At 47.6% G+C, this 22,713-nt stretch overlaps 1 protein-coding gene across 4 annotated transcripts in view; it reads right to left on the bottom strand.

Annotated features, from left to right (window-relative positions):
• Nucleotides 1-22,713, bottom strand: part of LOC144672031 (NACHT, LRR and PYD domains-containing protein 3-like) — a 705,001-nt gene that overhangs the window by 422,400 nt on the left and 259,888 nt on the right. The window contains exons 12-15 of one of the 4 annotated variants that reach the window (XM_078533974.1): nt 18,741-18,908; nt 16,945-17,058; nt 16,341-16,846; nt 13,483-13,862 (exon numbers count right to left, since the gene is read on the bottom strand). The exons of the other annotated variants lie outside the window; for them this stretch is intronic. Coding sequence (XP_078390100.1) covers nt 16,971-17,058; nt 18,741-18,908 — 256 coding nt within the window. The 3' untranslated portion in view covers nt 13,483-13,862; nt 16,341-16,846; nt 16,945-16,970. Of the gene's footprint in view, nt 1-13,482; nt 13,863-16,340; nt 16,847-16,944; nt 17,059-18,740; nt 18,909-22,713 lie in introns of those variants that run through there. 4 annotated transcript variants of the gene reach the window in all.

Genomic DNA, 22,713 nt, shown 5'->3' with positions numbered 1-22,713 from the left:
TCTCAAAATTTTCCCCAAGACCTTCCCTCGCCCCTTCTCTTTGACAGGGCGCGTCTCCCCTCCCTCTCGATCCTTCTGGTCACTCACGGCAGACAGCGGCTCAATCCTGGTCAGCAGCTCCGTGATCCAGAAAACCAGACATAACTTTCGGCTCGCTGCGGCTGGATCTGCCGGAGGCGCTGAACTCTCGGCAGCAAAAAGGTCACTGATGTCCAGATGGCCGAAAGGTATGGTAATAAAAGTGGACAAAGCCTGATAAGAACCTGCTGAGGGTGTGAGAATGGTCAATGGACAGAATGGCAGCAATGGTCAGAAAAGACTGAATATTGGTGGCGGGAAGCGAAAAGATCTGGGAATACTTTATGACAAGGATTGGTGACTACCAATCTAGAGATTTGTTTGATCTCTATTGGAATGCAGATGTTTCTAGACCATTTTCAACTGGGTGTAATTATTAAACCTCAAGTGGACATTTTGTCCACTCTAAACTAAGTTGAAGAAAACATCTCCCTATATGCGGGGATGGCACTGAGAAAGGCTGGAAACTGAAACAATTCTTGAATAAAGCACGAGCGGCAGGTGAAGAGATTTCCGCGGTTGAAATAAACATGTAGCGAGGATCATCTCCCGAATGTGCTGGAGGTTTTGCAGATCCCCTTGTGGTGAGCACTGGCCGACGGTCATTGTTTCTCTGCTCTCCATCCAGAAAGCAGAGGGAGTCCAATTTCTAGCCCAGAGTGCACCATGCAGGCTGACTCAGCACAGGGCCGAGTGCTGCATTACTAGCGGCCTCACCATGTGGAGGAGGTTTCAAACTGCAGCAGGAATGTGACCCGCTCCCTAAAGATCACATTCGGAGGATGAAGCAGAGAATTCTCTCAATGTCACAGCCCTTCCACACGGAAAGATTAGGTTAACGGGCCATTTATTTCAAAGAATATCCGAAAAAAATCAGGGTAGTTGTTTCAAGCCAGTTCTTCCTCCCTCTCACCCACCTCCCCCACTAAAAACAAGTCCAGGCTGGTCATGCTTCCCTCCTCCCACCCTCAATCACCATGCCGCCCTGATTCCCCCTCCCCCGTCTCCATGCCGTCCTGACTCCCCCTCCCCCGTCTCCATGCCGTCCTGACTCCCCCTCCCCCGTCTCCATGCCGTCCTGACTCCCCCTCCCCCGTCTCCATGCAGTCCTGGATCCCCCTCTCCCGCCTCCATGCCGTCCTGTCTCCCCCTCTCCCGCCTCCATGCCGTCCTGGATCCCCCTCTCCCGTCTCCATGCCGTCCTGACTCCCCCCTCCCCTTCCCCAATATCAAAATAATTGTTTGCATTCGCCACTCCTCCCTCTCTCGGGATCCACATGGTTCCGGCCTCGCCCTTCACCTGCGCCTGACTTAAAACGTTTTGGCCTCTCCCTGCTCGGACCTGAGGCTCCAACCTCTCACATTCTCGGTCTCGCTCACTCCTGATCCACGTGGACCTTCCTCACTTACCGATCACAAGCAGAAAAAGGGCACCGGCCAGCACAGGAAGTGGAAATGCCCCTGGGAGCAGTGGGTACTGGGGGACTGGCCTGTGGACCACACAAAGGATTTTTAATGTGACCACTTCTGTATGTCTGTGAGGAGCAGAGGCCATTCCTCTAATACCCACCGTCCCAGACACAGGCTGCATTCCCACTTCCTCTCCCAGAGCAAGAGGGGGTTAGATGATGATTGGGAAACGAACAATGTGCAGGATTGTGGGGAGAAGGCAGGAGATTGACACCAGGTGAAATGTTCATGTTTTCAAATGCTCTATAAATTGTAGTTTGTGCTGTTATCGCTTTCCAAATTTACCGGCGGGAATAACTCTCCATTCACAACATTCTAAAAATGACAAATGAGACTTGAATATCCGGTAAGGTAGACAGGAAAGTGAGTTGGACACAAATGTAGGTAGGAAAGTAAGATGTGAAGAGGACGGAAGGAGGTAGTTAGGTTACGTGACTGGACAAAGATCTGGAAAATCGACTTTAAAGTTGTTAAACTTCAGGTTGAACATTTTGACAGGACGGACAAAAAAGAGGCACATAATCCAAAACAAAAACAGAATTACCTGGAAAAACTCAGCAGGTCTGGCAGCATCGGTGGAGAAGAAATCAGTTAACGTTTCGAGTCCTCATGACCCTTCGGCAGAACTGAGTATAGTTAGGAGAGGGGTGAAATATAAGCTGGTCTAAGGTGGTGGAGTGGGGGGGGTGGGGGTGGGGGCGGGGGGAGAGAGAAGTTGAGGGTGGGGTGATTGTGGGGATAAGCAAGCAGTGATAGGAGCAGATAATCGAAAGATGTCACAGACAAAATGATCAAAGAGGTGTTGAAGTTGGTGATGTTATCTAAGAAAAGTGCCAATTAAGAATGGAAGGCAGGATACTCAAGGTACAGCTCTAGTGGGGGTGGGGTGGAAAGACTAACAAAGTTTTAGTTTTAGATTTAAAAATAATGGAAATAGGTGGGAAAAGAAGAAACTGTATAAATTATTGAAAAAAAAAGGGAGGGGGGAGAAACGGAGTGGGAGTGGGGGGAGGGGGAGTTTAAGATCTAAAGTTGTTGAATTCAATATTCAGCCCGGAAGGCTGTAAAGTGCCTAGTCGGAAGATGAGGTGCTGTTCTTCCAGTTTGCGTTGGGCTTCACTGGAACAATGCAGCAAGCCAAGGACAGACATGTGGGCAAGAGAACAGGGTGGAGTGTTAAAATGGCAAGCGACAGGGAGGTTTGGGTCTTTCTTGTGGACAGACCGCAGGTGTTCTGCAAAGCGGTCGCCCAGTTTGCGTTTGGTCTCTCCAATGTAGAGGAGACCGCATTGGGAACAACGAATGCAGTAGAATAAGTTATGGGAAATGCAAGTGAAATGCTGCTTCACTTGAAAGGAGTGTTTGGGCCCTTGGACGGTGAGGAGAGAGGAAGTGAAGGGGCAGGTGTTGCATCTTCTGCGTGGGCATGGAGAGGTGCCATAGGTGGGGGTTGAGGAGTAGGGGGTGATGGAGGAGTGGACCAGGGTGTCCCCGAGGGAACGATCCCTACGGAATACCAACAGGGGGGGTGAAGGAAATAATCCAACCGATGAGATGCAGAGAAGTCTGGTTGCCCTAGTGCATGAATCGTTTTGTTTCTTTCTGCTGCTAAACTCTCCAATACCATTGAAAATAGGACAGTCCAGAGTCCCAGACCAGATCGTTCCTCTCTCTGAGACCAGAATGGTTGCTTTTGAAAGGGCCTCGTTCGCTGAAAAAGCCTCAGTTTCGACTTAAACCTCTTTTATTGGTGCAGTGATCGCGCTCTATCACCAATTCGCTGACACGTTCTCTACGCTTTTACTGAAATCTTAAAATCAACTAAATCTTTCTGTTTAATTCTCACTTCTCACCTGAGTAAGGCAGCAGGGTGATCCTGTGACAGGGAAATCATTTTGATTTCCGCAAGGGGGACTCAGAAATCAGGCGATGAGAGGGACACAGAAACACAAGGTCATTATTCTAATCCGCCAGCCCCTTTCACACACTCTCTCTCGCACAATGTTCAAGCCTGCACATAAACAGGACAAACTGCCCCCAGGGATTGGCTTCCCGGGATAGGCTTCCCCCTCCGCTCGGCCTGTTCTGTCGATTCTCGGGCGTTAGTTGTAGTTTTCCAGCTCTGCTCACAGTGCCTGTTCCCCAGATTCAGGGCTAAAATCAATCACAGTTCTGGTTGGATTAAGACAGATCTAATTTTACATTATTATATTGTTCACAGGCAGAAATGTGTTTGATAAAGATGAAAATACAAATTTTGCGCTTTGGCCCATCATTAAGCGTATTCCACTTTGTTTTACAGTACAAGAGAGAAAGTAGAGAGCGCGGAGTGAGAGACAGAGTCAGGATGAGTTCAGGAAGTGAGACGCAGACGGTCAGACAAAGCATCTGTTCCAGGAAACCGTGTAAAGCCTAGTTTTACCTAGAATGCTTCAATTGGAGATGTAGAAGATGCAGTCTCATCTCTCACTGATGTTTTTCCAGAGACAAAAGACAGTATTAATGTCACGCTCAGGGGCAGTGCCAGCGAGTGATCCAAAGTCCTATATTTATCTCTCTCTTACCCGTTGTAATCTCTGCAGTCTTGCAGGTCAGTGTCGCTGGGTATTGCTATCAGCAACCGAGTGTTTCACTTCGATTGAATGAATCTGGGGCTGTTACTGTCAGATATTAACTATTGCACGGTTCCAGCAAACTCGCTAACTCTCTCACTCCTCCCATGTTTCTGCAGGATTGCTTTGTGAAGATGGGCTCGTAAACAGCAAATCTTCTGCAGGGAATGGTCCCAAATTGAGCTTCTTAAAGGAACAAGTCCAGACTTTTCACAGGCAGTACCAGAGACTGATATTTACAGAACCAATCCCACAATCACAGGCAGTACCAGAGACTGATATTTACAGAACCAATCCCACAATCACAGGCAGTACCAGAGACTGATATTGATAGAACCAATCCCACAATCACAGATAGTGCCAGCGATTGTTATTAATAGAATCAATCCGCACTCATATGACGAGTAAAACATTGCAGGATTACGGGGAGTAGCAGTGGGTGAATTGCTCCTTTAGAGGGTTGGACAGCCCGATTGGACAGATTGGACAGCCCGAATAGCCTCTTTCTGTGTTGTAGCCATTCTCTGATTCTAATGGAAAATACTGGAAGAACTGAGCAGCTCTGGCAGTTTCGAAGATTCAATAGCGGGTCTATTCGTTAAACTTCTATCAACCTGAAATATGATTCCCCACTTCCTGTCTCCACAGATGCTGCCGGACCTGCTGAGTGTTTCCAGCACCTTCTGTTATTATTTCAGCTTCCCAGCGTGAGCAGTATCTCACTTTTTGAACAACAAAACAATCCCTGTGCGGAAATCGATATTCAAGTAAGAAATGGGAAGCAGCAGAGTGAAAAGAGAATCACTGAATTTTACTAAATCCGAATAATTCTATCCCATCTCCACACTACAGCTCAGGGAAAACCTTCATTATCAGCAAGAAGGAATACATCTGAATTTCAATTTAAATGGAAGATAACTGGAGGTGGGAAGCAATTATATTTGTATTAAACCCGCGCGTATTTTCGGAGCAAAATTTAATTGAAACGGATCAAATTCAACTCCGAGCTTGGGGTTGCTGATTTGCGAGGTTTAAAATTCAACAAGTTCCGCTGGATGGGAATCGAACCAGTGTCAACCGCTTGCAAGGCACCTATGCTCAGCACGATACCACCATCGCTAACTGCAGGAGTCACAATGTAGTGAAAAGTCCCAAGGGTCTTAACAAGAGCGTTATCGTTATAAATAAAACAAATTTGATGCTGAGTCACAGAAGGAGATATTAGGTCAGATGACAAAAGCTTGGCCAAAGAGGTAGCTTTAAAAAAAAATCTTAAAGGTCAGAGGGAGCTAGAGAAGTGGAAAAGTTTAAGGAGGGGATACAGAATTTTAGACCAGGTCAGCTGCAAGTGCGGTTGTCATTGCTGTGGGGATTAAAATCCCATCCCTAGTTGCCCTTGAGAAGGTGGTGGTGAGCTGCGTGTTCATTCCACGTGGTGTACGTACACCCACAGTGCTGTTAACGGGGAGCGGGGGTGGGGGTGGGGTGTGTGTTGAGAGGGGGATTTCCAGGCTGTTGATCCAGGGGCAGCGAAGGAACGGCGACATATTTCCAAGTCAGAATGGCGTGAAGTTTGGAGGGGAACTTCCAACTGGTGGTGTTCTCGTGCACCTTCTGCTCTTGTGCTTCTACATGGTAGCGGTCGTGTGTTTGGAATTTGCCATCCAAGGGGCCTTGGTGAGTTCCTACAGTGCATCATTTGAATGATGCACACTGCTGCTACTGTAGGCCGGTAGTGGAGGGATGTTGGGTGGATGGTGTGCCAGTCAAGCGGGTTATTTTGTCCTGGATGGTGTCAACCTTCCAGAAGGCTGTAGCTGCAATCATCCAGGCCAGTGGAGAGTATTCCATCACACTCTTGACTTGCACCATGTAGATGGTGGACAGTCTTTGGGGAGTCACGAGGTGAGTTACTCGCCGCAGTGTTCCTAGTCTCTGACCTGCTCTTGCAGCCACTGCATTTGTATGGCTAGTCCAGTTCAGTTTCTGGTCAATGGTACCCCAGGATTTTGATAGTGAGAGATTCATCAATGGCAATGCCATTGGACTCAATGAGCAATGGCTAGATTCTCCCTTGTTGGAGGTGGTCATTGCCTGGCGCTTGTGTGCCATGAATGTTACTTGCCACTTGTCAACCCAAGCCTGGATATTGTTCAGGTCTTGATGCATTTGGACGTGGACTACTTCAGAATGTGAGGAGTCTCAAATGGTGCTGAACATTGTGCCATCATCAGTGAACAACCGCACTTCTGACCTTATGATGGAGGGAAAGTCATTGATGATGCAGCTGAAGATGTTTAGGCCGAGGACTCTACCCTGAGGAACTCCTGCTTTGATCTCCTGTAATTTAGAAGATTGACCTCCAAACAAAACCTTCTTTTGTGCTAGGTATCACTCCAAGAGTTTTCTCCCTGATTTCCATTGACTCCAGTTTTGCTACGGATCCTTGACGTTACACACGGTCAAAAGTTGCCTTAATGTCAAGGACAGTCACTCTCATCTCATCTTTAGAGGGGAAAGTACTGAAGACAGAAATAATAAAATGAAACGGAAAATTCTGGACAGACTGAGCAGACCCTGAAGCTTCTGTGCAGAAGGCAAGCTCGGGTTAATGGGTTAGATCTCTGAATCGTCTCTGGATCTGAAAAGCTAACATTCGCTCCCTCTGCGCAGATAGGTTGCAATGTTATCCCATTATTTCTTATATTTTCTTTATTTTATTTCAGAACTTCAGATTTAGTATTGAAATGCAGATGTGAACTCCCTGTGTGCAGTGAGTGCTCAGCGCGGCTACTTTCAATGACAGCTCAATCTCTTTTTCTCTCTCGTGAAAGCCGCAGCGTCACACCCGATTACGTCTGACGTCAGCACGTGTTATTGTCACCGGAATGACGCCGAGCCTGCGTCGTGCCCTCAGTAAGCCGCGTTCCCATGGCCACGGGCCGGGCCTGGGTGATGATGCCACCGGCTGTTTCCGGTCAGAGGGCGGGGTCTGGGCCCCGGGGCCTGGGACTGGCGCCGTGAGGGCGGCCCCGAGCGAGCGGCAGCTTCCTCCGGCTCCAGGTCGGGTGGTGAGTGAGGGAGGTGAAGAATCCCGGACACCAGAGGCCCAGAGATAAGGAACCAAACCAGTTCCCAGGCTTTTAAATTCCGAGCCGCTCAGGTCTTCCCCCATTAGAAACAGGCGCTGGGAAACGGGGCCGCTCATGTGACCCACACAAACCCGGGGAATTGTCAATGTTTTTAAATATCGATCCAAACACCGACTGATCATCAATAAATCAATGTCCCCTTTCCAGTTTGTGAAGGTTACAGTGTTGGTGGGGGGGGGGGGGGGGGATCAGTCAGGCAGGTGGGGGGGGGGGATTTTCTAGCTTTTGGGTTTTTTGGGGGGGTCTCGAGGTGACTGGACGCCCCCATGGAGTCTCCGCCCGGTCACAAAGTTCACTTTATCCCGGTTCAGTTTCTCTGTGGGAGGGAGAGGGTTTGAAACCAGCCGCTGTCCCGGGTTAAATTCCCGCTGGTGAGTGACCGCCGGCCCTCTTCAGCCCAAGTCAGTTTGTCCCGGGTTACCCTGTCCCTGCTGACCCACCCTTGCTGGCCTGAGTTACCGCCTTGTCCCGGGTTACCCTGTCCCTGCTGACCCACCCTTGCTGGCCTGAGTTGCCGCCTTGTCCCGGGTTACCCTGTCCCTGCTGACCCACCCTTGCTGGCCTGAGTTACCGCCTTGTCCCGGGTTACCCTGTCCCTGCTGACCCACCCTTGCTGGCCTGAGTTGCCGCCTTGTCCCGGGTTACCCTGTCCCTGCTGACCCACCCTTGCTGGCCTGAGTTGCCGCCTTGTCCTGGGTTACCCTGTCCCTGCTGACCGCCCTTGCTGTCCTGAGTTACCGCCTTGTCCCGGGTTACCCTGTCCTTCTGACCGCCCTTGCTGGCCTGAGTTGCCGCCTTGTCCCGGGTTACCCTGCCCTGCTGACCGCCCTTGCTTGCCTGAGTTGCCGCCTTGTTTCCCAGTTGTCGAGGGAGCCCCGCAGCCCGTCACCGTGGAGAGTGTCCGCTCCCGGGGGCCGCGGTTACTCTGCAAGTCAGACCCGGGGCTGGAACCGGGGCAGCAGCTGGAGAGACAAACCCCCCCCAACCCATCAAATTGAATGATCCAGCGAGGCGGCCCGGGCCCGAGTCCCTGTGAATCTGGACATTGTCAGTGACCCCAAAATAAACATACTGGACACAGCGGCATCTGGTATCGGATAAGGGACAGAGCATCTTGAAACCCACTGACCCATATAAAATAAGGCAAATGATCATGTCACCCAGCACTTTCCATTTGTGTCTGTGAGCTGATGGGTGGAGTCTGTAAAGTCGGCTGCTTCTGTGACCCTGTCTGCTCCTCCAAGGACATCAATGTCTTCTCTTCATGTTCTTCACGTTAGTTTGGGACTGCATTGGCTCCATGTACGGCCACAATTTTACCATAAGATCATAAGACACTTTCAGTGATCAATCGGATCTTGGGTGATCTGTACCACAACTTCATATTCCTTATTCTCAGTACCCAGCAAAAAGCTGTCGGAGGGTCAGGGCTGAGGGAGCGCTGCACTGTCGGAGGGTCAGGGCTGAGGGAGCGTTGCACTGTCGGAGGGTCAGGACTGAAGGAGCGCTGCACTGTCGGAGGGTCAGGACTGAGGGATTGCCGCACTGTCGGATGGTCCAAGCTAAGGCAGTATTGCACTGTGAGATTCTAACGACTGAATGAGCCCTGTGCTGTCAGTGGGTGAGGACTCGGGGAGCGCTGCACTGTCAGAGGGTCAGAACTGATCGAGCGCTGCACTGTCAGAGGGTAAGGCATGAAGGAACACTGCACTCTCAAAGGGTCAGAAATGAGGTAGTGCTGAATTATCAGGGGATCAGGAAAATGGGAGTGCTGCAATGTCAGATTCAGGGCTGCAGCACTGCTGCAATGTCAAATGCTCAGGATTGAGGGAGCGGTGCACAGTCAGAGGGTCTGAATGAGCGAGCGTTTCATTGTCAGAGGCACTGGATTGAGGGAGCGCCGCACAGTCAGTGTGTCAGGATGGAGGGAGTGCAGCACTCATAGAGTCACGACTGGAGGAGCGCTGCACTTTCAATGGGAAAGGTCTGAGGGAGGGCTGCATTGTCAGCCAGTCAGGACTGAAGGAGCGCTGCACTTTCAGATGGACAAAACTGAGGGAGCGCCACATTGTCTGAGAACCAGGACTGAGGGAGCACCACATTGTCTGAGAATCAGGACTGTGGGAGTGCCACATTGTCTGAGAACCAGGACTGAGGGAGCACCACATTGTCTGAGAATCAGGACTGTGGGAGCGCCACATTGTCTGAGAACCAGGACTGAGGGAGCACCACATTGTCTGAGAATCAGGACTGAGGGAACACCACATTGTCTGAGAACCAGGACTGTGGGATCGCCACGTTGTCTGAGAACCAGGACTGAGGGAGCACCACATTGTCTGAGAATCAGGACTGTGGGAGCGCAACATTGTCTGAGAACCAGGACTGAGGGAGCGCCACATTGTCTGAGAACCGGGACTGAGGGAGCGCTGCACAGTCAGTGGGTGAGGATTGAGGGAGCGCTGTCCTGTCAGGTGGTCAGGATTGAGACAGTAATACACTTTCAGAGGGTCAGGACTGATGGAGAGCTGTACTGTCGGAGGGTCAGGACTGAGGCTGTTGCACTATCAGGGTCTCACTGCTGAAGGAGCGCTGCGCAGTCAATGGATGAGGACTCAGGGAGCGCCGCACTGTCGGAGGGTCAGGAATAAGGGAGCGGTATGCTGTCAGATGGTCAAAACAGAGGGAGAGCTGCACTCACAGTCGGCCAGAAATGAGGGACCGCTGCACTTTCAAAGCGTCAGGAAAATGGGAGCGCCGTACAGTCAGTGGGTCAGGAATGAGGGATCGCTTCCTCTGTCAGAGTTTCGGGAATGAGGGAGCGCCGCACAGTCAGTGGGTCGGGAATGAGGGATCGCTGCACAGTCAGTAGGTCAGCGCTGTCAGAGGGGAGCTGAGCCCTGGACCGAGCTCATAAACTGACCCTATTCCGCTCCTTAATAATCCCTCTCCGAACTGGAACACTGCCGGCAATTTTTTGATCATAAGTGCAATAGCCAGTGAACATTTCAGGAACTAAATTCAGTCGGAGAGAGAGAGGCCTAAATAGAACAACTGGAAGAAAGCTGAAAGCTTTGCAAAAATCCAAGGAGACTACGCCAATTGCATTGCTCTCATCTACACACCTGGTCACCTCTTCGAAAAATTAGCCCTCCCAACAATTAGCCCTCTCACAAACAGCTTTCTGGTTAATCCATCTATTTCTAACCTATAATCTTCATTTCCTAATTACTTGATTACAAACTGAAGATAACTAAAGGTATTAAAATTATCAAAATCAACAACACAAACCTTTGAGCTGCCCCCAAGAATACATTTAAAACCTTTTCCAGTAAAACGTGTTAACTATTGACTTTGCTTCATCCTCCCCACCTGCAGATCACCTCACACAATTCTAAATTATTGGAATGTCGTAAGTACATACAGTTCAAACAGAAGTTTATGCATGGACTTTAAAGATTCTCCAGCTCTCTTCACCTGCAACCACCTTGTGGATATTTTCTCAATCAAAATCCCTTTTCATTTCAATTTTCCTCCTCCTGGTAGATACCAGTGTGTTTAATTGTACCCTGATTCTTCTAAAGTCACTTTTTCTGTGGAATATCTGTTAAGCCTTGGTGATTTATAATGTTATATCACATTACAGATCACATTAATCCATTCATGTGGTTCTGTTGCCAAGTATCGGAGCAAGTCTGGGGCCCATTCTTCAGTGCAGGAGCATCATACATTTCCACATGTTAGTTAGTGCACATTAACATATCATATCTGCACATTCATACCGATATGCAAATATCATGCCATCTAATACAAGCCACTCTTCACTCTTAGGTAATCTTACCAGAAGTTGTTCATGGGCAAGGGGGTGATGGGAGGAGGGGGTGTCATCTGCCTGTGGATATTTGCTTATCTCCCTCGTGTGCTGCAATTCCCGAGGGAGTGGGCAGACTATCGAGAGGAGTTTCCTTAAATCATTCAGAGGCAAAGACACAAAGATCTCAAGATAAAGCACTCAACTTGCTAGTTTCATCTACACTTTCCTGACTTTCATTAAAATGTACATAGATCCATATGGATTGATATGTTCTATTCACCTATAACCAGGAAGAGTTATTCATTTCCATTTGTTGGAGTTATTTTGCTCCTATATTCTAAGTGGGACATCCTATTAATTACTCTTCTCTCTCATGCATGAGCCCTGGAGCAAGTTATTGACCAATAATATTCACATAATCCGGTATTTTATATCAGAGACAGAAGTTTTTGCAATCAGTTTAGAGATAACTCCCATATCTCCTATTCACAAACAGTTTGTCTTGAAAGATAACAAATGGGATGAAGCCAAATCTTTAAAAGAGAAAGTTTTTAGTTCAATAATCACTGTGCTGTCAGTGGAAAGGGTGAACTTCTCTGCTTTTTTTTCAAAAGGGTGGAGCAAACATTCCCAAATGTGCACAACTGTGTCAACTTTTTGTAATCAGGTAAAAGACAAACTAAAAACTATTTTAATCTTTGTTTTTTCCAATCCTATTGGTATTTTTCTCAGCTTTTTCCAAAAGTTTTTTTTTTGCTCTTTCATCAGACACATTTCCAAATGCCTGTAATATTACAGGAAATAAAACTAAAACAGTTAGTTTGCACTGGTAGAGAAAACCTTCAACCTTGTTAGACCAATAAGAGTAAAAGCGGGTGGATTTTCCCACAGCTTGTGAGCTGCAATAAAAGAGGCCTGAATTTGCTGCTCTGTGTCTGGCTGGTTTGTAGGTGGTTGGCCAGGCAGGGGAAGGGGGCGAGAAGGAGGGGGTGGTTGAGCGTTAAATATCACAGATAGGCTTCCCACTGCGTTCACGCCTGCCCGATCTCTCAGCAATTTAATGCTGTGGTGGACGAGGTCTCAGATGGGCTGCTCACCCCTGCCCCAATTGAAAAGCATAGGAAATAGGAGCAGGACTGGGTCATTTGGCCCTTCGAGCCTGCTCCGCCATTCAGTATGATCATGGCTGATCCTCTATCTCAACGCCATCCTCCCGCTCTCTCCCCAGAACACTTGACACCTGAAGAGCCCAGAAATCTATCAATTTCCTTCTTAAATATATTCCCTTAACGGCCCTTTCCTGCCCAGCCTCAATTTTTAATCTGGCGGGAGGACTCCCCGAGTCTGGAGGAAGCCCGACAATGATCCAGTTCAGGCCTTGGGCGAGGGATGGGGGCGGAGTGAAGGATCCTCCATCAGGGGTGGGTATGGTGCTGTAGTGGTATTGTCGCTGGACTAGTAATCCCTATTCCTAGGCTACTGCTCAGGGGATACGGGTGCAAATCCCAACACAGCAGTTGGTGGAGTTTGAAATTACTTAAACAAATTCTGGAATAGAAACTAGTCTCAGTGATGGTGACTATGAAATCATTGTCAATTGTTGTAAAGACCCATCTTGTGCACAAATGTCCTTTAGGGAAGGAAATCTGTCATCCGTCATCCTTACCTGGTCTGGCCTACATGTGACTCCAAACTCCTACATTACTCCAGAGTAATGTGGTTGACTCTTAAATGCCCTCGGATTAACAGGAAGAGTCCCAATCAGACAGCTCACAGGCAAGAAAGAAGCAGAGAGTTCCTATTTACTGCCTACTGTCATCCCCAAGACACCGGAAAAGAACAACCCAGGATGTGGAAACAGGAAAAGCCTGTCCAGCTCCCTTCACCCATTTAATAAGGAAAGTCCCCGAGTCAGGACTTCCATAGGATCCCAACACACATCTTCTCACAAACGCCCCATTTCTGACCAACCGGAGACAGGAAGATTTGGGGCCATGGAATTTACAAAAGAATATTTCAATAAAAAATAAGCAACTCTGAAATCAAAATAAAAATTTACTAAACTAAAGGAGGGAAAAGTTCAAATCTCTCTTTGGAGATGTTGGTTTATCTTTTCAGGTGTAGAGAAGGTTCAGGGCCCTGAACTGTTAACCCGAACTTCTCCACAGACGTTTCAGGATCAGCCTGTCCAGCATTTTCAGATTTATTTCATTTTATTCTGTTTGTATTTCACCCCCATCTCATTGGCTTTTATTTCCTGTGAAGCTATCAGCTTAGTTTTTATTGATATTTGTGTTCGTATTTTTTTCAGTCATGTAAACCTGAGAAATCAGACAGAAATGGTGCTTAATGTCTAGTCAAGGATAACATGGTTAATTTACAATAATCCAATGAGTGAAGCAATATCGTTATTATTCCTCGATTCTACTCATTTCTCACTATAAAATGTGGAACAATACAACATAATGAACAGACAGAAACTATTTGCTTACATTGCACATTGTGGCTGTTTTTGCAACACTGACAGCAAATGTGAATCTGAGCCGCTCTGTTACAGTTCTCAGTTCCGGCCAGTAGATGTTCCCACACTCCGGAACAATGAAGTTTACAGATTAGAGAAGAACACATCACAATAATTGTTCACATTGTATGGAACTGGGGAAATTTGGGAATAATAGGGGAGAAGACTCGCTCTAGGTCCATTAAACAGGAGACACAACACACAATAATTGTTCAGATCTGACAAAGAGAAAGCGCGGGTGTAGCACATGTTTCTTACTGATCTCTATTGAGAAGGAGCTGGGCCGCAAGTGCCATTTTCTTGTGGTCTCAGCTCTTTTAAGAGAGATGTGGTGATGCTGAGAAGAGCCTCTAAGCTCTGAATTTAATAAGTGACATATTTTTATTTGCATCTTTTTCAGCATTGCTTTCTTTGGCTTTGCTGATTTCGGCATGGCCTTGACCCACCATGGTGGTTGGGGGGAAGTGGTTGGTCTGGCAACAACTCATTCAAGACTCATGTCTGCAGCCGCAGAAAGGCCGGCGGTCTCCCTGAACTACAGAATCTCCAATTATTGCACCTCCTCACCCCCGTACAGCTGAACAATCCGTGGCTCCATGGGTTTGGCTCTGGCTGCACTCCCCAGTTGACCCGTCATTCTCACTAGTTTTCAGGGCTGAATAAATGTTGTAGAGCGGGATGCGCTGAGGGAATTAGTGCACTATTGGCCTTGTCCTCCTGGACAGCCTGGTACTCACCCATTTCGTACGAGGAAAGACTGGATAGGCTGGGGTTGTTTTCTTTGGAATAGAGGAGACTAAGGGACCATTTATTTGAGGTGTTTACAATTATGAGGGTAGAGCTGGAGTGGATCGGGAGGAATTATTCTGTATAGTTGCAGACAGGGTCACCCAGGAACATTAATTACACAATTAATAGGCAGGTAAGTAGCACAATGAATGAGAGGCTGCTAACTCAGTCTATCACCATCAAAAAGTATTCACTAGATCACTGGTTATAAAATTATAGTTTAGATCATTGTCTAAGATTACTGCAGATTGGGGAGATTTATTTATTATGAACCATTCAGGAATCTAATTCATCCATTCCGTAGTCTGTCTATCTAATACTGTTGATTGGAGAAGAGGTTTGTCTTGGGATTTTGCCCATAACGGGGTATATAGTAAATCGGCCGGGCTTTTTGGATTCGGCCCGATTCTCTTTTCCATTGTTTGTTGCTTGCCCCGATGAGGTGTTAATCCCTGGCGCTCTCTGTCTGTTCCAGTGGATAGAACACATCCCAGCCGCTCTAATACAAGAAGATATGGGGAGCTCCCCGGTGTCTGCATGAACATTTATCCCCCAACTTGCTCCTCTGGTGAGAAACTGGCCTTAGAAATCAGCGGCCTCACAGAAACCTTTCAATTTCCATTTCAAGGATCTGAAACACCAGTTTTACACCCGAGAGACAAGTTCCACCCACTTCCCAGCTGTGGCTGTTGCTGTAATTGTCGACTCAAATTACCCTGAGATGTCGCTGTTGGGGCATCTCCTTGAATGATCGATGTGACTGTTTGATACAACTAAGCGGAATAGTCGGGCACTTCAGAGGCCGCGAACATGACAGTCAATCACATTGGAGAGTCTGGAGTCAGAGACAGAACAGGCCAGATAAGGACAGGACGTTTCCTTTACAAACACTCGGGCAGGTTAATGATCAATGACAACAGTCTCTATTTAAAATCCAGCTTCTGTTAAACTGCATTAAAATTCTCAAACTGTCATCTGAACTCATGTTCTCTGGGTTATCAGCAAAACCCCTGGATTGTTCGTCCAGTAACATAACCCAATACACAATCCTCCCCTGATAGTTGAAATCGACTCCATTAAATGGGGCACTTATCTCATTGCAATTTGTGGGTTATGAGTGTTAATTGGGTGTCAGGGACAACATCATAAAAGTGTGTAAAAGCTTTTACAAAGTTTTTTTTTCCCTGTTACCTGTTCTTTCCACTGTATCAGTATTAATCTCTCATTACTGTATGGTGAATATGTTGACATTTCTGAGTTGATTCCTACATTAAACCATAGAGCCTTATCTCTCTGTCCCTTGATCTGTCAGTCTGTGGCCCCAGGAGATATCTAATACCAGATCATCTTTCTTGTGTGAGCCTGTTGTTTGAATCTGGTCATTACTGATTACAAATTATTGGTTCCATTCCTTGATTTTTTGAAGCCTGATGAACACAGTGAAACTTCACCATTTATTGTACCAGAGTGAGGGGAGAATAAACAAACTGTATATGATGGGGAATGTAAAATAAATCAGGAAATAATGTCATGTACAACAGGTCCATCAGTATCTGGAAAATAATATCAATCCAACAATGGTACATCTTAAGGAACCTGACCCAGAACATCAAACTATCTTCTCTCTGTTTAAATGCTGGTGATCCTGCTCTGTGTTTAGACCACAACCCATGCATTCGGCCCGCAGAGGTTCAGGCTGTGGGTCCCTACATGGATCCTGTCCATTTCCTGCAGTGTAGTTTCCACTGGGTCACTTAACTTCCACAACTTGTTACTCTTTGAGCGGGTGGGTGAATTTAGCAGGTCAACTTCCTTATTTGACACACTCCAGTCCTCTTTGTCATTCCAGCTGTTTAGAAACTCACCCTTCAGAGTGTAAATTACAGCAATATCAATAGGGCAGAGACTAAATTCAACACATTGTTTCAACAACTGATGATTTCTTTCTTAGGGACGACAGAAAAGCATTGATACTTTCAGTCCAATCCCTCGGTTACAGAATCCACTGGAACCTCCCCAATAGGATACTCTCTCTGGGACACCCCATGCAGTGGGTGTCTGTCTCTATTGGACAGTGGGATCTATCCCAGCTGAAAGGACCCTGTACCCACCCTGAACCCACACAGGTTCACTTCCCAGCAGGGTCACTGGGCAATGATACTGAGCGGGAGCCCTAGGGGCTTTACCCCCAAACCCAGGAATACTGAGTGTAATTGTCAATGTCCCACTGCAGCCCAGACTGATCCCCACCCTGGGCCCTCCCTGTCTGTACATTTCCCCAGTGCCCCAATGGGGAACATTCAGCCCCGGATATCCTGCAGAAGCAGCGCCTGTGGGGCCAGGCGGCTGAGTCTCGTGACCCTGTGTCTGGGCCTCTGACGTCACAATGGGAGATGACGCTCACTCAGCTCGAGCTGGAAACTGGGAAAGGGCCAATAGGATTTAAAACTGGAGCGCGGCCGGTTAAAGGGGAGGGAAAAAAACTCGGTTAAAAATGTTCCTATAATGAGAACAGGAATGTTTATCAATACAAAGGTTCACATTGTCACACTCAGTCCAGATCTAGTTCCCTGCAGAGACTTCAGCTGATTTTCTCCATTTCGACTGAACCGATTGCTCCACAGCCTGAAACAGATTAAAGATTAAACAGGAATAAACAGATTGAACAACAGTGTCAATAACAGGGAGACTGGAGTTAATAGGCCAAATCTCCTGCTCACTGGGTCATCAGAGACCAGACATATGGCTGAAGATGGGCAGCGGGTCCCTGGGATGCCCTGACCCGTGGGCCTACGTGGGAATTGCCCCAGAGGTTTAAAATTCCACTGGGCAAAACCCCTGCTGCCCGGGACCCTGTGTGAATGTCTCTGACTCTGGGTTAGATTCGGAGACTTGGGACAAATCCACAGGACTTACACGGGTAGTTACCCAGGATATGTTAGACTGTAAAACCTGGTCTAATACCCGGGTAACTCCACAACCGAGTCCCCCAATCACCAACCCACACCCCCCACTGACCATCATACTACACCCACACTACCCGATTAACCCTTCCAACCACCCCCACCACTCCCTTGACCATCATACTACGCCCACACTACCCGATTAACCACTCCAACCACCCCCACCCCCCATTGACCATCATACTACACCCACACTACCCGATTAACACCTCCAACCACCCCAACCCCCCACTGACCATCATGCTACACCCACACTACCCAATTAACCCATCCAACCACCCCCACCCCACACTGACCATCATACTACACCCACGCTACCCGATTAACCGCTCCAACCACCACCACCCCCCACTGACCATCATACTACACCCATACTACCCTATTAACCCCTCCAACCACCCCCACTGACCATCATACTACACCCACACTACCCGATTAACCACTCCAACCACCCCCACACCCCACTGACCATCATACTACACCCACACTACCCGATTAACCCCTCCAACCACCCCCAACCCCCCACTGACCATCATACTACACCCACACTACCCGATTAACCCCTCCAAACACCCCCACCCTCCCACTGACCATCATACTACACCCACACTACCCGATTAACCCCTCCAACAACCCCCACCCCCCCACTGACCATCATACTACACCCACACTACCCGATTAACCCCTCCAACCACCCCTACCCCCCCAGTGACCATCATACTACACCCACACTACCCGATTAACCCCTCCAACCACCCCCACCCCCCCAATGACCATCATACTACACCCACACTACCCGATTAACCCCTCCAACCACCCCCACCCCCCACTGACCATCATACTACACCCACACTACCCGATTATCCCCTCCAACCACCCCCACCCCCCACTGACCATCATACTACACCCACACTACCCGATTAACCCCTCCAACCACCCCCACCAACCCGACTACCTCCTCACCCTCCCAACTCTGTCCTTGACCAAATCTGACTAAACCCCCGTCTTTACAGCCCGACCCAACAACGCCGCTGACCCAGCCCCATTAGCCATCAGCCTGACCGCATTAACACCACCCACCTCCCCGACCCCGCCGTCTCCACCACTCTCCCCTCACCCGACTAGACTCTGCTCGGATGGAGCTCCCCAGGGCGGGGTGGGGGTTGGTGGGGGTCACTGCTGTAGGTCCCGGGAGGAAAATGAAGCAGTTTCAGTTTGGGACAATCTTGTCGAGCAGCGGCAATCCGCTTTTCATTGCTGCTGTTTGATAGATTCAGGACCATTTATATTTTAAATCCCATTTATATTTTAGTTATTACACTAAAAATTAACACAAACGCTCACACGATCAGACTCAGAGTCCTGCAAGTCAGGATGAGGTGGCGGAGAGCGGGGACAGATTGGTCTGTGAAGGAGTTTACTCCCAGGTTCAGATCCGTCAGTGACCGGTTTGTACTGAGAGCGGAGGCGAGATCCTCGACACAAGAATCAGTGAGAAGGTTACGATATAGACTAAGGAACAGGGGGAGAAAAATAACAGGAATCAGGGTAAATCCACAGTGTTTTAACGAATACTATTAATAATAATATACAGTAAGAGACATTCCAAAAGCACAACATCCATTTATAAAGGAAAAAGATAATACTATTAATGTTGAAAATTAAATATAAATATAATAAACTGGAAATACTCAGCAGATCAGGCAAGTATTTGCAGAGAGAAACAGAGTTAAACATAGAAACCGAGGAAATAGGAGCAGGAGTAGGCCATTCGGCCCTTCGAGTCTGCTCCGCCATTCATTATGATCATGGCTGATCATCCAACTCAATAGCCCTCTCCCGCTTTCTGCCCATATCTTTTGATCCCTTTCGCCCCAAGAGCTATATCTAACTCCTTCTTCAACACATGCAATGTTTTGGCCTCTTCCACTTTCTGTGTTTGTGAATTCCACAGGCTCACCACTCTCTGGGTGAAGAAATTACTCCTCATCTCAGTCAAAAGTAGTCTATCCCGTATCCTCAGACTGTGACCCCTGGTTCTGGATCCCCCACCATTGGGAACATCCTTCCTGCATCTACCCTGTCTCGTCCTGTTAGAATTTTATAGGTTTCTATGAGATCCCCCCTCATTCTTCTGAACACCAGTGAATATAATCCTAACCGACTCAATCTCTCCTTACATGTCTGTCCCGCCATCCCAGGAATCAGTCTGGTAAACCTTCGCTGCACACCCTCTATAGCAAGAACATCCTTCCTCAGATAAGGAGTCCAAAACTGCACACAATATCCCAGGTGTGGCCACACCAAGGTCCTGTATAATTGCAGCAAGACATCCCTGTTCCTGTACTCAAATCCTCTCGCTATGAAGGACAACATACCATTTGGCTTATTTGCCGCCTGCTGCACCTGCATGTTTACCTTCAGCGACTGGTGTACGAGAACACCCAGGTCTCATTGCGCATTCCCCCTCTCTCAATTTATAGCCATTCCGATAATAATCTGCCTTCTTGTTTTTGCTGCCAAAGTGGATAACCTCACATTTATCCACATTATCCACATGTCAGCCTCTCTGTGGAAGGCCGTGGCCAGTGAGAGTTGACTCCTGTGCTGCCCAGACTGAGTGTCCACATGCAGGAGGCATTTCTGTGGGGACATGATGGACAGCCAGGCTGACATCAGCATAGACTAATGTGTATCTTTGATGGGTGAGTAACCATACAAATTTATCTGCTTGTAGAAGAGAGCACATGATGTCAGGGAAGCAGCCACTAAGAGTGCTGGTGTCCAGATCTTGCCATCCTTACACCAATGGAAGATGAAGTGCTGCAGCTGGGAGGCCTGAAGGCAGGGTGGGTGGTTGGTGGAGCTGAGAGATCGAGGGGCCTAATGAACGGGCACAGTAGAGCCTCTGGGGTCCACAAAACATAATGCTTCTCTATCCATCACTGGTCACAGATTGTAGTCTGAAGAACGTGTTGGAATAAGAACAGAGTAACTAGGAGCAGGAGTAGGCCATTCAGCCCCGAAGCCTTCTCCGTCATTTGATAAGATGATGGCTGATCTGATTCTGGCTGATCTGATTCTGGCCTGAACTCCGCTTTCCTGTTGGTCTGCAGTAACCCTCGATTCTCTCGTCAATCAAAAATCTACCTTAACTCAGCCTTGAATATATTCAATGACCCAGCCTCCACTCGCCTCTTGGGAAGAGAATTCCACAGACTAACTAAATTTCTTCTCATCTCAGTCTTAAATGTGAGACCGCTATTTTTTAAAACAGTGTCCCTAAGTTCTCCTTATGTGTGTACAGGAGTGGATGTCTCTCTCAGTGTGTGGGTGTGTGTGTGTACATGAGTGGATGTCTCTCTCAGTGTCTGTGTGTTTACAGGAGTGGATGTCTCTCTCAGTGTGTGGGTGTGTGTGTGTACAGGATTGAATGTCTCTCTCAGTGTCTGTGTACAGGATTGAATGTCTCTCTCAGTGTCTGTGTACAGGATTGAATGTCTCTCTCAGTGTGTGTGTGTACAAGAGTGGATGTCTCTCTCAGTGTGTGTGTGTACAGGAGTGGATGTCTCTCTCAGTGTGTGTGTGTTTACAGGATTGAATGTATCCCTCAGTGTGTGTGTGTATAGAATTTAATGTCTCTTAGTGTGTACGTGTGTACAGGATTGAATGTCTCTCTCAGTGTGTGTGTGCGTACAGGATTGAATGTCTCTCTCAGTGTGTGTGTGTACAGGAGTGGATGTCTCTCTCAGTGTGTGTGTGTACAGGATTGAATGTCTCTCTCAGTGTGTGTGTGTACAGGATTGAATGTCTCTCTCAGTGTGTGTGTGTACAGGAGTGGATGTCTCTCTCAGTGTGTGTGTGTACAGGATTGAATGTCTCTCTCAGTGTGAGTGTGTACAGGATTGAATGTCTCTCTCAGTGTGTGTGTGTACAGGAGTGGATTTCTCTCTCAGTGTCTGTGTGTGTACAGGAGTGGATGTCTCTCTCAGTGTGTGTGTGTACAGGATTGAATGTCTCTCTCAGTGTGTGTGTGTGTACAGGAGTGGTTGTCTCTCTGTCTGTGTGCACAGGATTGAATTTCTCTCTCAGTGTGTGTGTGTACAGGAGTGGATGTCTCTCTCAGTGTGTGTGTGTACAGGAGTGGATTTCTCTCTCAGTGTGTGTGTGTGTACAGGAGTGGATTTCTCTCTCAGTGTGTGTGTGTACAGGAGTGGATTTCTCTCTTAGTGTGTGTTTGTGTACAGGAGTGGTTGTCTCTCTCAGTGTGTGTGTACTGGAGTGGATGTATATATCCATGAATATTTATCCAAATGAATATATTAATTGCAGTAATTATTTTGATTATTTTGAAATGGCAATCTTATTTCCCAACTCAGATTCAAGCCCTGAACTTGTTTTCTTTCTCCCAGCCCCTGAACTCCATCTGACAGTGTAATGTTGACGAGTGGTGATTGAATGTTGTGGAAACCAACAGAAAGGGAACTTGGAGGCTGAAGGATCAAGGGAGCAGCCAGTTCTGTAACAAATCGTGCAACTGGATGGCTGGATCGTGCGGGGAGTCATTGTGAGACCCTGGTTAACAATTTATCTCTTCAACTTCAACCTGCAGTTTCATTTTCACCCAGAGACAGGTGACAGTTTTACACCCAGCATTTTTTTCATCATTGTCTTGGGATTAAAGTGATACAACCCTACCCGCTGCTGGCCGCTCACCGCCACTACAGGCGCTGCTCTTTGCCAGTCTCAAGGAAGTTCAGTTATTGCATGGCTGCATCTGAAAACACTTTGATGTAGTGTGAATATTGAACAATACTGTAAGGGATTGAAGTTCACAGCAGGGTGCACAGTTCGCCCGGGTGGCGTATTCGCTCTTTTACCACCTGGCCCTGTACATGTACTCTCTCCTCATCCCCCATTGTAGTTATTGGCTGGGGATGGTTGTTTGGAGTTATTTCAGACTGCAATGTGCACATTTGGTACGGTAATCAGACTTTAATCTCATTCAGAATGGGAGTAGTTAAACGTTGCTGTACTTGGTAATTCCTCTGCAATACATTGTCACTGTTTAACGCGACACATTGGATCGTGTTAAAGCTCTTTTTATTACTAATGTCTCCAAGATAATTTTGTCAATTCCTCACATTCTTTGTCAGAGTTGAAAAAATACATAGCAAACAGAAACAATGTACGGGAGAGAATTTATTTTCACATCTTTGCAGCCTTTATTCACATGGTGTCCGTGCTGGCCCAGAAGTGAAGAGCTCTGCAATCTATTCCAAATTTGGAACACTTGGTCTGCACTCTGCAGGTTACA

The sequence above is a fragment of the Cetorhinus maximus genome, chromosome 35 (assembly GCF_964194155.1).
Source record: "Cetorhinus maximus chromosome 35, sCetMax3.hap1.1, whole genome shotgun sequence".
Lineage (NCBI taxonomy): Eukaryota > Metazoa > Chordata > Chondrichthyes > Lamniformes > Cetorhinidae > Cetorhinus > Cetorhinus maximus.
This window is presented reverse-complemented; position numbering and strand designations above follow the sequence as displayed.